Raw genomic sequence first — 14,537 nt, forward strand, 5'->3', positions numbered from 1 at the left:
TAGTGGAGGGGGAGGGGAAGCGGACTTGTTCGGTGTGTAGCGTGTGCTGCTTTTTATTATTATTTATTGTTATTATTATTCCTGCCCTCTAATAATACGGTTTTCAAACAACAACAGCAAGTTTTGTTGTTGCGGTTATTGTTAGAAATTAGAAAGGAACCATCAAGCCCTATAGCCCCTGCTCTGCAATGCACATGCATAGGCAGTCTGAGCTCTCCGCTCTATACAAGTGGTTTAAAACACCAAATAGCTGTTTGGTGTTTTTCTCTCTCTTCCCTCCCCCCTCCCCCGACGAAATAGCACCGTTATCAATAGTGTATTTGATTTTTCTCTGTCCCTTTCGATTATTTGGCGGATTTGCTTTTGGAGCAGAGGAGAGAAAAGGGGGAGGGGAGCGGCAATATTGGCAGGTCCCCCCTCCCCAGTTCATGTTTTAAGCGCCTTGTTTTGCTTGTTTGTTTCCCCCAAGAAGGAAGGCTGGAACGGGCAGAGGCAGGCTGGCTCTGGCGGCTCCCCTGCTCCTTCCCCCGATCGCTTCCCCAGCAAACAGAAACAGCGAAAAAGGGGTTTCAATAAAACCCCCGTTTCCAGCCTCGCTCGCACTTGGGGGCTGGAGCTGCGGCAGCCCCACTCTGCCTCACCCTGTGGCCGAGCTCGGGGGTGGGGTTGTGCTGGGGGAGGGGGGACAGAGCCCGGCGCTGCTGCTGCTGCTGCCCGCTGCTGCCGCCGCCCAGCCCTGGTGCCGGAGGGGGAGGCGGGAAGGACCCGGAGAAGCTCGAGCCGCTATTAGCCGCTCTTAGGGGGACGCCAGGATTGATGAGGCCAGTTTGACCAATGAGCTGGCGCCTGGAGAATGACCGGGCTGCTGTTAAAGGGGGCGTTTGAAGAGGAGCTGCCAGTCCAGTCAGAGAGTAAGAGAGAGAGGCTGGGAGAAGGGGGGTGGGGAGGGGAAAAAAATAAAAGCAGCAGCGGCGGCGCCCACCGAAATAAACAGAGGCGGAGAGACACGGGAGGAAAATAAAACCCCGCATTGAGGGAGCAGCCAGGCGCAGGAGGAGAAGGGCTCACTTCCCCCAGCCTGCTCCAGAGAGGCTTGATCATCTGCAGGGGCGGCGTGTCCTGCTGCTGAGCCCCCCGCTCGGCTCGGAGACCCAGAGAGGGGATCACTTTTTTTTTATTGTTGTTATTGTTTTTAATCCGCATCTCCCCCTTCTCCTCCTCTCCCCTCCCCTCCCCTCCCACCATCACCCCCCCACCCAACTTAAAGAAAGAGAGGAGGCTACAGAGAGAGGACAGAGACGCGTCTGATTCCTTCATCTGTGGGAATTCGTTCCTGCGAGTTTACTACGTGAGACACATCTAATGCCCAGCCGAGAAGAAGAGGAATAAAAAGAGGGGGGGGAGGGGACACCCCAGCCGCAGCCGCAGGAGGAGAGGGGGGGAAGCCAGCGAGGTGTGGGGGAGCAGGGAGGCATAAAAGGGGCCAGCGCTTCTGGGGGTGCGGGGCTCAGGGCGGAGGTTGGCGGCAGTGACATTTCCTTGGCAGGGTGTGAGTGAGTGTGTGTGTGTATTGAAGGGAAAGGCAACGCGATTGTCCCCCCTCCCTCCTTCCCTCCCCCCTGCTCCCCCCCCTCTGCCCTGCCCGCCCGCCCCCGCCTCAGCTCCTTTAATACACTTTGGTTCTCCGCCTGGCTTTGGACTCGTCTCTCTGTGGCTCGCTCGCTCGGCGGCTGCTGCTGCTGCTCGGTGCAGCGGGGGGAAGCCTGGTCCCTGGATCCTCCTGCTGCTGCTGCCGGGTGGTGCCCGGGAAGGAAGAGGAGCAGCCGCGGGGGAGGAAGCGGAGAGGAGCGGCAGGACCATGCTGCTGGACGCCGGACCCCAGTTCCCTGCCATTGGAGTGGGCACTTTCGCTCGGCACCATCACTCGGCCGCCGCCGAGATGCAGGACCGGGAGCTGAGCCTGGCGGCGCAGAACAGCTTTGTGGACTCGGCAGCCCACATGGGGGCTTTTAAACTCAACCCCGGGGCCCACGATCTGTCCCCCGGCCAAAGCTCGGCTTTCACCTCGCAGGCTCCCGGCTACCCAGCGGCAGCGTTGGGTCCCCATGCCGCCCATGTCAGCTCCTATTCCGGGGCGCCTTTCAACTCCACCCGGGACTTCTTGTTTCGCAGCCGGGGCTTTGGGGACTCGTCTCCGGCCGGCGGCCAGCACGGGATCTTTGGCCCTGCGGCCGGGACCCTCCATCACCCGCACACGGACGCTCAGAGCCACATCCTCTTCCCCGCCATTCACGACCAGCATGGCCCCCACGCCTCCCAAAACGTCCTGAATGGGCAGATGCGCCTGGGTTTGCCCGGGGAGGTCTTCGCCCGATCGGATCAATACCGCCAGGTCTCTAGCCCCAGGACTGATCCCTATTCGGCGGCTCAGCTGCACAACCAGTATGGCCCCATGAATATGAATATGGGCATGAACATGGCAGCTCACCACCATCACCACCCAGGTGCCTTTTTTCGATACATGAGACAACAGTGCATCAAGCAAGAGCTGATCTGCAAGTGGATCGACCCCGAGCAGCTGAACAACCCCAAAAAGAGTTGCAATAAAACTTTTAGCACCATGCACGAGCTGGTCACCCATGTCTCGGTGGAACATGTTGGGGGACCCGAGCAGAGCAACCATATCTGTTATTGGGAGGAGTGTCCCCGGGAAGGCAAACCTTTCAAAGCCAAATACAAACTGGTCAATCATATCCGAGTGCACACGGGAGAGAAGCCGTTCCCCTGTCCTTTTCCTGGCTGTGGGAAAGTTTTCGCCAGATCAGAAAACCTAAAAATCCACAAAAGGACACACACAGGTAATTATGTTTGGTTTCGAAGATTTAAAAATGGCTTATTTATTTTAAAAAATGCACTTAAAGATGCTCCCGTATGTAAAGACTTCCAATTTCAGCATGCTGCAGCGTTTCTCGGGGTGTTTTCTCCGGGTCTTTCAGTTTGAAAGGATTTTTTTTTTTTGTTACTAATTGCTTTATATCTGTGGTCATTTATTAATGTGAAAACATGTCAAGACTTGACCGAACTCTTTCCCTTTCAGAGTAAAATACAGGCGAGATATATTCATTAATACTATTAAAATATGGATTGACATATGTATAGATAAAATATTGTCCGTAAGTAATGTACATATTTATATATGACTTGGGTGTGTGCGTGCGTGCATAGGTATTGTAAATATAAAAATATCTCGTAGTAAGTGGCGAAATGTCCCTTTCTGGGAATGCTTTTCATTAAATTTAAATGGTGTGAGTGAGGGCAATAAAATTTTCTAATTTAGAAAGTGTTTTTAAAGTCTCATGTGAGGTGGTTTAGGGTGGTGTTGCAACAGTTTATTAAATTATATAATAGGTAGCAGAGGATTTGAGGTCCAGAAACTTACACAAAAATCAGGTCAGATATGAGAGAAGGACACAACACTTCCTGGTGGTAAATTGCGTGAGCTGAACAGTAACAAAACAAACGCATCATCCTGCTTCATAGAGTACTCATTTACTATTACTCCCAGCTTAGAATTGTGCCAGAGTATTTCATAAAAGACAGCCAAATATTTTAGCAACTTCCACTATAAATATTTACTTGAATACGGGTAACATCTATAGGCCTATTGTTTTCTTAAGTGTTAAGAATGATGCTAGGTGCGAGACGAGCTTTAACAAGGTTTAAAATTTGAGAAATTTATTTGCATGAAATGCCCGCACTTAAGTCATTGTGTCTGAGCGGATGTCTTTAAGAAACAATTTAGGTGCTAATGGAATTTAATGTTAAATGGTTCCCCCTCCAAATGGGTGGATGTTTGAGTTCTCACCTCCAAATTACTCTGAGCATTTGGAATTCTGGCAACAGGGTGAAGAAACTGTATGAAAATTAAATGGAGTATTTTACAGACATTTAGTTTCCCCCAGCGGATATGTGTTTACTTCGAAGATCCATACATGAAATAAAATGTGTGTAGCCTTAACTCTTTTGTTAATGGTTTATAGTTTAACAGGATATTGGATTTTATACAAAGGTGCAAACGTCTCAATTTTTAAAAAAATGCTTTCGAGCCGATTGTGTGATAGCACCAGTTGAAACAAAACAAAATCCGTAAATTCATTGGAGCCATATCGTGTCACCAGTTTTGACGGAGAACTCCCTGGTTTCACTGGGGAGTCCTACTTAAAAAGCAATGGCGAGATATGGCTCCAATATTTTTGTATTTTTTGATAAAATATCTTGTCAACTGCACATCAAGGCGTCATCAGAAAACAATCCACACAGTGACATCAATCTTTTGTTAACCATTTTAGTGGATTTGACATTAGTAAACAAAGCACTAGAAATTTAAAAAAATAAAAAATATATATTCTTATGAACCCCTATTTTAAGGCAGGCATGTGTGGATTGTTGTGCAATAAGTAGGGGAGAAGTCCAAGTTGAGTGTTTACTATAACCAAATCCTCCTTGTTTATCTTCCAGGAGAAAAGCCTTTCCAGTGTGAATTTGAAGGCTGTGACAGACGTTTTGCCAACAGCAGCGATAGGAAGAAGCACATGCATGTCCACACTTCAGATAAGCCCTATCTGTGCAAAATGTGCGACAAATCCTACACCCACCCCAGCTCTCTGCGGAAGCACATGAAGGTATACCACTACATTGCCGTTTTTCCAGCGGACATCCTCTGAGGGGGTCGGTCTGGGAGAAGGGTTTAACTCGCGTTTTCTTTATTGGGAAGGGAAACAAAAACAGGAGCCGCCTCATCGCCAGGTTGTAAAGCCAGGGAGCCTTTGCGTGGCACAGGAGACCGGACCTGGGTGCCTGGGAGTGAGCTGGCCCTGCGAGGGTGGTGGGAGCTCTGGCTGGGAGTGCCTTGCGCATAGAGACACTTACTCCACCCTGTCTTGTTGCATTTGCTTTCCAGGTCCATGAATCTTCCCCTCAAGGCTCTGAATCGTCCCCGGCTGCCAGCTCGGGCTATGAGTCCTCCACCCCCCCGGGCCTGGTGTCCCCCAGCGCCGAGACTCAGAGCACCACCAACCTATCCCCGGCGGCGGCGGCGGCTGCAGCTGCGGCGGCGGCCGCGGTGTCTGCGGTGCACAGAGGCAGCGGCGGCGGCGGCGGGGGAGGCAGCGGCAGCGGAGCCGGCGGGGGTGGAGGGGCCAGCGGGAGCCACAGCGGCCTCTCCTCCAACTTCAACGAATGGTACGTGTAGGGGGCCCTGCCGGACTGCTGGACAAGGCCCCCGCGCCTGCCCTCCCCGCCGAGGAGGAGGAAGAAGCAGACACACCGGGAAGGTGCTGGATCCTGTTTGGTTTGGGTTTAATTCTTAACCAGCGAAAGGATTAACAACTTAAACGGCTCTAGAGCCCAGGAGAGCAAATCCCCGCCAGAGCCTCCAAAGCAAAAAAAATCCGCCACAGCTAAACTCTTCTTGTGTCCCACCCCCCCGTTTCCCTCTGCCCCAGCACCCTCCATCCCGACCAGCTGTGTATATAGAGGACTCCTCCTTCCTCCTCCAAGGTGGTAAACGAAGTTTTATCCGATTATTGGTGTATAGAAGTTCGTCCCATTTGTAAACTACGGATTGATTTCCTCCCACCCCCAAAAAGTGATGGACTTTTTTCGTTTCTTTTCTCTTTTTAGTTCATCCATTAAAAAAAAAAAGTAACGTGGAAGAAAATGGTTTCTTTTGTAATTGTGATAATGAATATTGTGTTCTTTTTTAAGAGGCAATTTGATTGTAAACTTAATTCAACTATAGACTGGGGGAAAAACTGTGCCAAAGTCTCCATTTTGTTACACACACACACACACCAACAACAACAACGCTTGTGAATGTATTTTTCTGTTAGCTGGGTTTACATGTGATGTTTTAGTGCTTTTGCAAGTTCAATTTGTTAGTTCCTGTTTGGAAGATTGTGAGGAAAAATAAACGTCGTGCCGTTAGCTTTTCCCTAATAACACCCTTCCTTCTGTAAATACCTGTTACCATATTTATCCATTTGTAATTAAATTATGGTATTAACTTGCTACAGAGGAAACAGTATTTATAAAGAATGTTTCTTAACTATAAATATGTACAATTGTGAGCATAAACTGTTTCAGATTTTTTATTTGAAGGTTTAAGTGGTTTCATCATTTTTTGTGATATGTTTTGAGAGTAATGCATACAGAAATATAATAAAATGTGTTGAAACTGCATGTACTGGTTCTTTTTACGTCCAAAGGCTTTCTTTAACTGGGTAGGTTGCACCTAAAGAATAAAAATCAGTGTGGCTAGAAGATGGAAAACATTTTTTAAAAACTAGCAAAATCACCTTCGGGTATTTTGTTTTGAAATTATATAAAATTTCTTCAGTTATGATAGCTTTAACTTTCCTCCAAAATATCATTAAAAATAACAACAACAACAAACCCCTACATGATGTGCCAGTAAAACAATAACATTTTGGAAAGCCCTGTGATGACTATAAGAGCGAGCTTTTCAAGTATTCTACGATATATATATATTTATATCTGTTAGGTATATGTTTACATTGAATATAAGATACCTCGAGCTTTTCTCAGGAAAGTACACATTTGTCATCTGTTTTACTCTATTATATTTATGTTCTACATTACTTGTTTTTGTAGAAGGTACCAAAAATAGTGGAATGTTGGTAGATTAGAAATTCACAAACATTGATCTAAAGTTGTTCCTTTGGTCATGGCATTTGAAATTTACGTTTAGTCTTTAAATCTTAAAAATATTTTTACAGCTTATATACACCACTGGAAGAAGTGAAAGGCAGCATAAGGTAGCTTCATTTTCTCTTAAAGAAAAATTTAAATACATTTTAAAAAGCAAATATAGTGATTTTAATTTAAATGTATTAAATGAGTAATCAACACAAACAAATCTACAGATATTAGTCGTGGGGTTTGCAAGGAAAAAGAATAAATCTTGATCTTAATTTACTCTTGCTTATCGCTGGATTTTAGTGAGAGGGTGAAAGGGTGTGGACCAGCATCCAGGCTTTCTTAAGGAATTAGATATCAAATAAAATAGGGGATTTCCCCCTTTAATGGGCAGGAAGCGGCTTTCTAGGAATACCGGAATAATCAAGACATCCAAGGTGTGTGTGGCACAGCTTGGGAATCTTGGAAAGCTTGGACTTTGCCAAACCGATTTCTAGCCACGTAAGTATTGAAAACAGGCAGATCGAAGAGCCAGCTCCTTGGAATAGAACTCCTAGCGCCCTATTGTGGCTACACTGTCTTCAGCAAAAACATGTACAGATAGGTTTGCCTCTCAAACGCAGCCAACCACATCAGCTTTCTTTTCTCCCAGTTATTGTTTTGTTCTCCTAGTTTAAATGACAATAGAAGTATCCCACGATGGCTGGGGAGCTGTGTGTGTTTGTGGGATCCTGTTCTCTTTTTGGATGGGAATGACACACGGCTGGGAATGAATGATACATGTTCAGCAGCAGAAGACTAAATCACATGTGGGGGGGAAGGGGAAGAACTCAGAAAAATCTCCCCAAATGCTGCTCCAGGAGCAAAGTTTTGGTAGGATTCAGAGACTGCGCCTTTCCTATACTGAGCTCTTCTGCGGGTTGGAGTCTGGCGTTCATTCATGTTGCATAATGTAAGACCCTGAAGTAATCAAACAGCTATTAAAATCTAATTTATGTTCTGTAATAATATTACGCAAAATTATTAAAGCCATTGGCATACGCCGCCGATCCCTTGGAGAGATCACTGGAAAAGGCAGCTCGATTAAAGTTCTTTTCTTATTGAAAAATGTAACCTCATAAAAATAGGGCTTGTTTCAGATTAAAAGTGTTCGAAGTGTGGTTGAAATTCTGGTTATTTTTTGTAATCATCCTCCCCACCACCACCCAGCTATTGCTACCCTGTTTCCGAGCGGGTTAAAGTTAGTGTGGGGGACTGTAGAAATTAAGGCACAGCGCTGGATACACATTCCCCTTTAAGAACAATTCCTCTGCTATTTTTTAGTCCTAAGTACTCTTCCCCGGGGTTTTGTGTTTGGTTGTCTCCTGTGCATAGGAGGTAGCTCCCTGACCCCGGCGGGAGGGACAGCGAGTCTGTGGAGGAAGAGGCATCCTTATGCGCCTCGGAGTTAGTCGAAGTGGCTGCCGTGTTAGCCCAGCCCGGTTGAAGGGAGCGGCTTCGGGGCTCTTGCTGGCTCGTCCACTCGTTCCCCGCTCCGTGGCTGGCCAGTGCACTCAGGAGCTATTGATGGCAGCTCCACTCTTCGCTTCCGTTTGTCAGCCCGCAGGAGCATCGGGAGAAGTTTGTACTTCGCTTGCTATCGACTGTGGTTTCCCTTCCCCGGCCCTGGAAACAGATTCTCCGCCGCCCGCCAGCTGGAGTTGTGTTTTCATTTCTTGTAGCCTAATATCTGTTTTGGCGTGACATCTCTGCCGTAGGACCCACTACCTCTATTTTAAAATAACCCCCCAAAAGCCTCATCACCACCAGAACCGCAACGGGGCTGGGCTCTCTCCCGGCCATTATTTAGGAGCAGCAGATACAGGAAAGTAAAACAAGTCCCCGCCGCCCGGCTAACAAAGCTGCCTTTTCATGACGGGCCCTAGGGAAGGGAGGGCAACAACCGTGGTCATGAGAATGGCTTTTTTTTCCCCTCGCCAGACTGGCCATGAACTTGAACTTGAATTTGACTTGGCTCGCCCGCTACCTAAAGTAAAGCAGTCGCCTCCCCCCTCAAGGCTGCCCGGCTTTCCCAGGACCCAGGCAGGGCCCACACCGCCTCTGTTGTTAGTAATAGTTCATAATACATTTAAACCGCCTTTCCTTTCTGAGCCTAGTGATTTCTATGGCGATTGCCAGCCTTGCAGGGTTCCCAGCGGACATTGTGTACAGCCACACACGGATCGACAGCACAAACACACACGAATGCATCCGTGGGGTTGAAGGGTTCTCTGGGGATGGGAACCAATGGGCAGTACACAGCCGTCTGGGCTTAGCAGATGTAGCTCTGCAAGCAAGACCCCTGTCTCTATCGCGCCGGCTCTTTCTCTTCATCCATCTCCTCTCTCCCACCTTCCCCCACCCTTCTTCCCTCCCTCCCCCCTCCTCTCACTTTTCTCTTTGTCTCTCAGGTTGAGCCTGGTGTTTCCAAACCTGGAGTGTCTTGCTCGCTGCACTTTTGCACACCCCGAAGGGAAACCAAGGACAAATCGTAGGCAAGGCCAGCGGCTCTCTTGGCAGCCCTGGACCCTGCTGCATCCGCACCCCTCCTCCCACCCGCACCCGCACACCAAGGAGTTGGAGAGAGCCAGCTCTATTCCCCAGCAGACAAACTAAAGGCCAGGACAGCACCGAGGTCTGCAGAAGACCAGAAGAGCTCCAGTGGTCTCTCTGTCTCGCACACACCTAGTTCCAGTGACATAACAAAAGGGGGGCAGGATTTCACAGCTAAGGCAGCAGCATTCACTTTGAAAAACACAATATATCAAAAACGACGCACAGATTACATGTATTTACTGCAAAATTGCAGCTTCTTTTGCAATGAGGCCGCTGTATTACACTGAAAATCAGTATCAGGCAATACTGTTCTTTTTATCACTTCTCCTGATTTTGGATTTTGACTCTTTCTTCATATGCCCTATGGAGTACATTTAACGATTTTACCTTTAGCTGGTTTCCTAACACTTTGTTCCCAAAGCTGCAAACTCAGATTTAATGTATAAAAGAGTTTAGATGTTTTCTCCTGATTTCTCCCTGCCTGTAGGTAATATAGATTGTATCGCGTAATTTTCTAAAATATCCTACCTTTACCTGTACCTTTATTTGACATGACTGTAACAAATCCAACATTTTTAAAAACTATTTAAGCATCCCTAGGGGAAAAAACTCCGTGTGCCAGGGAGGCCAGCATTAAAGTTATATATTTAATACGGTGTGAGTCATTTTATGATTTAATGCCCAGAACAGGCTCCCTTCTGCCCAGCAAAATAAAAATACAACATAAAATACAAGCTAAAGGTCAGCTTGCCTGGGATCAGCCCCGCAGAGGATTCATATGGAGAGTCTCCAAGATTGTTCAGTTTCATTCTGTCTAGACTCCACTAAGCCTATAGCAGCCTTTTAAGTTTCTCCTTTGTTTTCAGAAACTCACACTCTTTTTTCTACCAAATATGAAGACAGCAAGCGACACAAACTGCTACTCAACCGCATGTGCACACTGGACATGCTAATTGGTACAGCGAGGTACGTATATTTTTCATCTACAACTTTTGGGGTTTTGGGGCTGGCTTCCCCCCTTCGGCCCCCCGAAACACACACACTGGAGGGCTTCTCATTTTACAAGCCGAGACTCCGGTATTGTAGTGCAAACGTAAATAGCAACGATTAAACCCACTCTAGGGCACCATGACTCCCTCGCTCCGAAAGTGCGATTTAACTCAAGTTCTGTGGATTTTTACTTCCTTCATTCAGCAGCGCCCCCCCTTCCCCGCACACGCTGAAAGATTTCACTGCACAAAATGTCCGTGTTTAGTGCTTGCCCTTTTCAAAAGGGGTGCCAGAGGTTTCATGTCTTTATTTAATCATACTTCAAAGTCATTGCTGCTATACTGTTATCCTAAGGAGAGGAAGCATAACACAAAATGTACTGGCGATCTGACTTCCTACCAGGGAGTTGCACCGGGCAGTAAACAATAACAGGTTATTCCAAATACCTACCATCCCCGAACATTTTAACATGTTTCAAATAGCTTTTTAATGACGCCCTCGGTGGGAATTTTTATGGCCGGGGTATACATTTCCGAGCTGCAAGAAGTTGTTAGTTTACCATTTTTAGAACAATCCTCCTAATTCTTGGTGTAACCCCAGGTGTGGTAGCCATCTGTTGCTTCCTATATGGGAAAACAATTTCTTAATTAACCAGGACACTTCACCTTTTTTGCCACGATCCACACAGACAGAGGGTTGAGTTTTGATGCGAATGTCACCTCTTTAAAATATGGTATAACTGTTAACGGTCCTGTTTTCATGGGCATATGCGTAGTTGGGGCTAGGAGCAGAAGTGATTGCCAATTAACAGTTTTATATTTAGAGACCATTTTCTAAAGACGAACAATATGTGGGAAACACAGGTTCTGTGTGAAACATGGAAAATACATCTGGAGTCTCAGATTGCAATGGTAAATATTTTCTGCCCAAATCTCTTTCCAGCGATTTCCAAGATACAGCAGTTTGATCTCTGCTGTCTAGCTCCCCGCCTCTCCCTTTGATTATTGGGGTACTGATATGCGGCAGCCAGCGGAGGTGCTGGGTTCTGGGCCACGAGGAAACGTTTGTTGCTCTGGTCAGGACTATAATGTGGGTGATTAATGTGAGGGCTCCTCCTTGCACCAGCTACAATTACCAGCTACAGATATGGACGGTCTAGTTCACACACAAGGGACCCACTTCAACATAGCAACTTCATCAGAACTGGGCTGGTGACTAACCATTTCTGTGTGAGTGTCTGCGGAGTTATCTTTGGATCTTAGGTCTCGCAGGAGAGCGATTGTTTTGTTTTGTTTTGTTTTGTTTGGATCTCGATTTAAGCCAGTTGCTTGTGGCGGAGAAAAGAGCAGTGTCCATTCCGACTTTTAAAGTAACAATTCCGCAATGTGTGTAAACAGCCTTTCCTCGCCTTCTAGTCCTAGTCGCAGGCTGTAGATTAAATAACAGTTTTAATGAGAGCGGTGGCTATTGCTGCATTAGGTGGTGCTAGTTATGAAGATGATCTGACCTGTTTTGATGAAGATGATATGACCTGTAGGGAGAGAGTGAAAGGTCAGCTACATGCAGTGACCAGATTTCTGCTCATTCCTGGCACATGCTGCTACGATATTGATCCATGGAGAAAGATAAACATAAAAGCCAGATCCTATGTCATGAATACTAATGAATGTTGGTTCCAGGTTTTAATTGGTGTTGACTTCTTTTTTTTTCCTACGGTAAACATTTATTGCAGACCTCCGTGAAGCAAATCTTCGCTGGTTTTCCTTTTTCCCTGTATCTCTCTCTTGTTGCAAATCTTCGCAGCAATTTACTTTCCCGAACAGCGAATGTATAATCCCAGAGACGCCATTGCCTGCACTCATTTCCATACTACAGTTCACAGGGGGAGATATTACTGAATTCATTAAAACTTGAAACGCAGAAAAGTTCTTATAAAATGCACTATTTCGACCAGGACCCGCATTTCGACCTTCCGGATATTTATTCAATATATTTCTTTGTATCATTATGTGGTGAACTTGTTCTTCTTTATTTTATCTTCTCTCCGGACTCTGGACCAAAATTATCAGTATAAATAGGGGAGTGATTTCTGGTTAGAGACATCCTAGCTCATGAAATGTTACCAGACTAGTCATCCCTATACTAGTCAATTATCGCATACACATTACACTTATCACGGAGAAGCCCTCATTTTAAATTAACTTTCCTCTCTCGTTTTATCTGTTCTGTGTGTATAAAATAGATATGGAAACACACTGAAGGGAATTCAGAAATGTTTCCAGCAATGCCCCTCTTACGAATTTACTTGTTAATAATCACTTTATCTGCAAACTAGTATCTGAATGGTTTTGTCTTATGAAATTGACTCAATTATCTGGGAACCAGGTGAAGCTGTGTGTGCCATACCGCTAGTAACACATCTGCTTCATACTGCTGTTAACTTAACATATGTACAATGGGCACAATCCGCTGTACGAAAACAATCACCTCTATCAAGCTGACATTTTTGAAAAAGTTAAACTCATAGGTCACATGGTTACAAATCATTTTCAAGCAAGTAACTCCACGAAAGATTCCCCCCCCCCTCCTTTACACTTTTCAGGCTATTTTTTTTATCCCCGGAGTGATTTATTATGTAAGTAATTTTAGGGGATACAGTTTACAGCCTGAATTATTAGACTGAACACCTCTGGCTGACACCAGAATGCATTTTTTTTCCTGCCTGCAGCTGTGAGTCACAACCCCATTTTCATACCAAACCTCTGCGCATTCCTTTACAATGTAGACTTCCTTTTTGCAAAGATCAAACATGCTTCAGCCAATGTGTTTATTTTAAAATACAGGAAAATTAAAACTAAACATGGGCTTACAAGGAAAACAAATGCATCATTTCTTTCCCTATCCTCCTCTCCTTCCCCCCCCCCCCAAATAACCATGGAGCTGACTAGTCCTCTGAAATAAAACATTATCATAGCAGAATCAAAACAATTGTTTTCAACCGAAATGCTGAAAGAGGAATGGATCCCTTTGTTTTGTATTGCGGGTATGTTTTTAATTATATGTGGAAATGTCAGGGGGAAATGCTGTAACCGTAGTCTCCCCATAGCACACTTTCCCTGGTTATTTAACTTCAACACTACAAACCCAAAATAGACATACTAAGCAAAATAATCTCAGTATTCTGCTAAATGGTTTACAAACGGGATTCCGGATTTGGATAGCTGCTCAGGGCCTGGTCCATTGAAAGGCCTCACAGAATCGGGCCCTGTACAGAGTAGATTTCACAACCGTCTATTGTTTCAGAGTTGTTGTCTATTGTTCGTTTGCTAATGAAGGTGACAAGTTCCAATTGCCGGCCCTACTTCTAAACCACTTCAAAGCCTTTAACGTGGTGGTGATTTAAAAGCCTTCTTGCAGCCTAGCTGCCCTTACGCTTAGCAATCTTCCTCCACATTTAACATCTACTTTAGGTACAGATGGGAATAGATTTTAGCTGTCTGCTTTTAAGGCAATTTACTCCCCACCTCTCAAAACGCCTTCATGGGAACTGCTGAACTTTTTCTCTCTTCAACACAAACTTGATTCTAGCTCCGCTTTCCTCCTGCCTTTTGCCCTGAGATAGATTTCGGCTCGTCTTTTCTCCACTCATCCATGCGTTCTTCATTCATCTCTTTACACACGCAGTCAAAGAATGAAATTTCAATACCAGGGAGCAGGACAGATGCTCTTTCACTTATTAGATAACCTTAATTGCCTATACGTACAAAAAAGACGATTCCCTGGAAAACAGATCAAAAACTTTGGGAAACTGATCAAAAAACTTACTGGAACTTTGAATAAGTGAATTAAAATTAATAATCGCAGTGCGGTGTTTCTGCAGGTGAAAGGCTGGAAAGGTTTATGACCTTGTTTAACTGGAACAACTCCAGCTTCCCTAAATTATTCACCAGGACACACCGATCACTTTTCGAGAAAACGAATCATCTCTTGGGTCCCTTGTGATTGCAGGGTAACTTCTGGTTAAAATTTAAAGCGTAAAGTACATATAATCGGTTAATAATTCAATACTTATATATATAAATATATTACCAGCACAATCGTAAAGACACTGAATTAAGCTGCTCACTCAACTTTTAGTATTGTCAAGATGAGCAAAGTGACTAATTAGATGAGTGTACAGGTGATGTTGTTTTTCTCCCTTAGAGCTGGACATGATTGTGTGAGCTGGTTGTTTG

The 14,537-nt window shown here is 45.5% G+C and overlaps 1 protein-coding gene across 1 annotated transcript; it reads left to right on the top strand.

Annotated features, from left to right (window-relative positions):
* The first annotated feature begins 1,631 nt into the window (after window positions 1-1,631).
* On the top strand, window positions 1,632-6,240 carry ZIC2 (Zic family member 2). The gene is made up of 3 exons (XM_054012767.1): window positions 1,632-2,858; window positions 4,519-4,682; window positions 4,961-6,240. Exons 1-3 carry the CDS (start codon window positions 1,859-1,861, stop codon window positions 5,249-5,251), a joined length of 1,455 nt encoding a protein of 484 aa, XP_053868742.1. The 5' UTR covers window positions 1,632-1,858; the 3' UTR covers window positions 5,252-6,240.
* The last annotated feature ends 8,297 nt before the right edge of the window (window positions 6,241-14,537 follow it).

The sequence above is a fragment of the Malaclemys terrapin genome, chromosome 1 (genome assembly GCF_027887155.1).
Source record: "Malaclemys terrapin pileata isolate rMalTer1 chromosome 1, rMalTer1.hap1, whole genome shotgun sequence".
Lineage (NCBI taxonomy): Eukaryota > Metazoa > Chordata > Testudines > Emydidae > Malaclemys > Malaclemys terrapin.

Bases quoted from the DNA above. Each gene is read 5' to 3' on its own strand.
- ZIC2 (XM_054012767.1), top strand. From the start codon at position 1,859: ATGCTGCTGGACGCCGGACCCCAGTTCCCTGCCATTGGAGTGGGCACT. The intron at 2,859-4,518 runs GTAATTATGTTT...TTTATCTTCCAG, and splicing joins CCACAAAAGGACACACACAG to GAGAAAAGCCTTTCCAGTGT. The intron at 4,683-4,960 runs GTATACCACTAC...TTTGCTTTCCAG, and splicing joins CTCTGCGGAAGCACATGAAG to GTCCATGAATCTTCCCCTCA.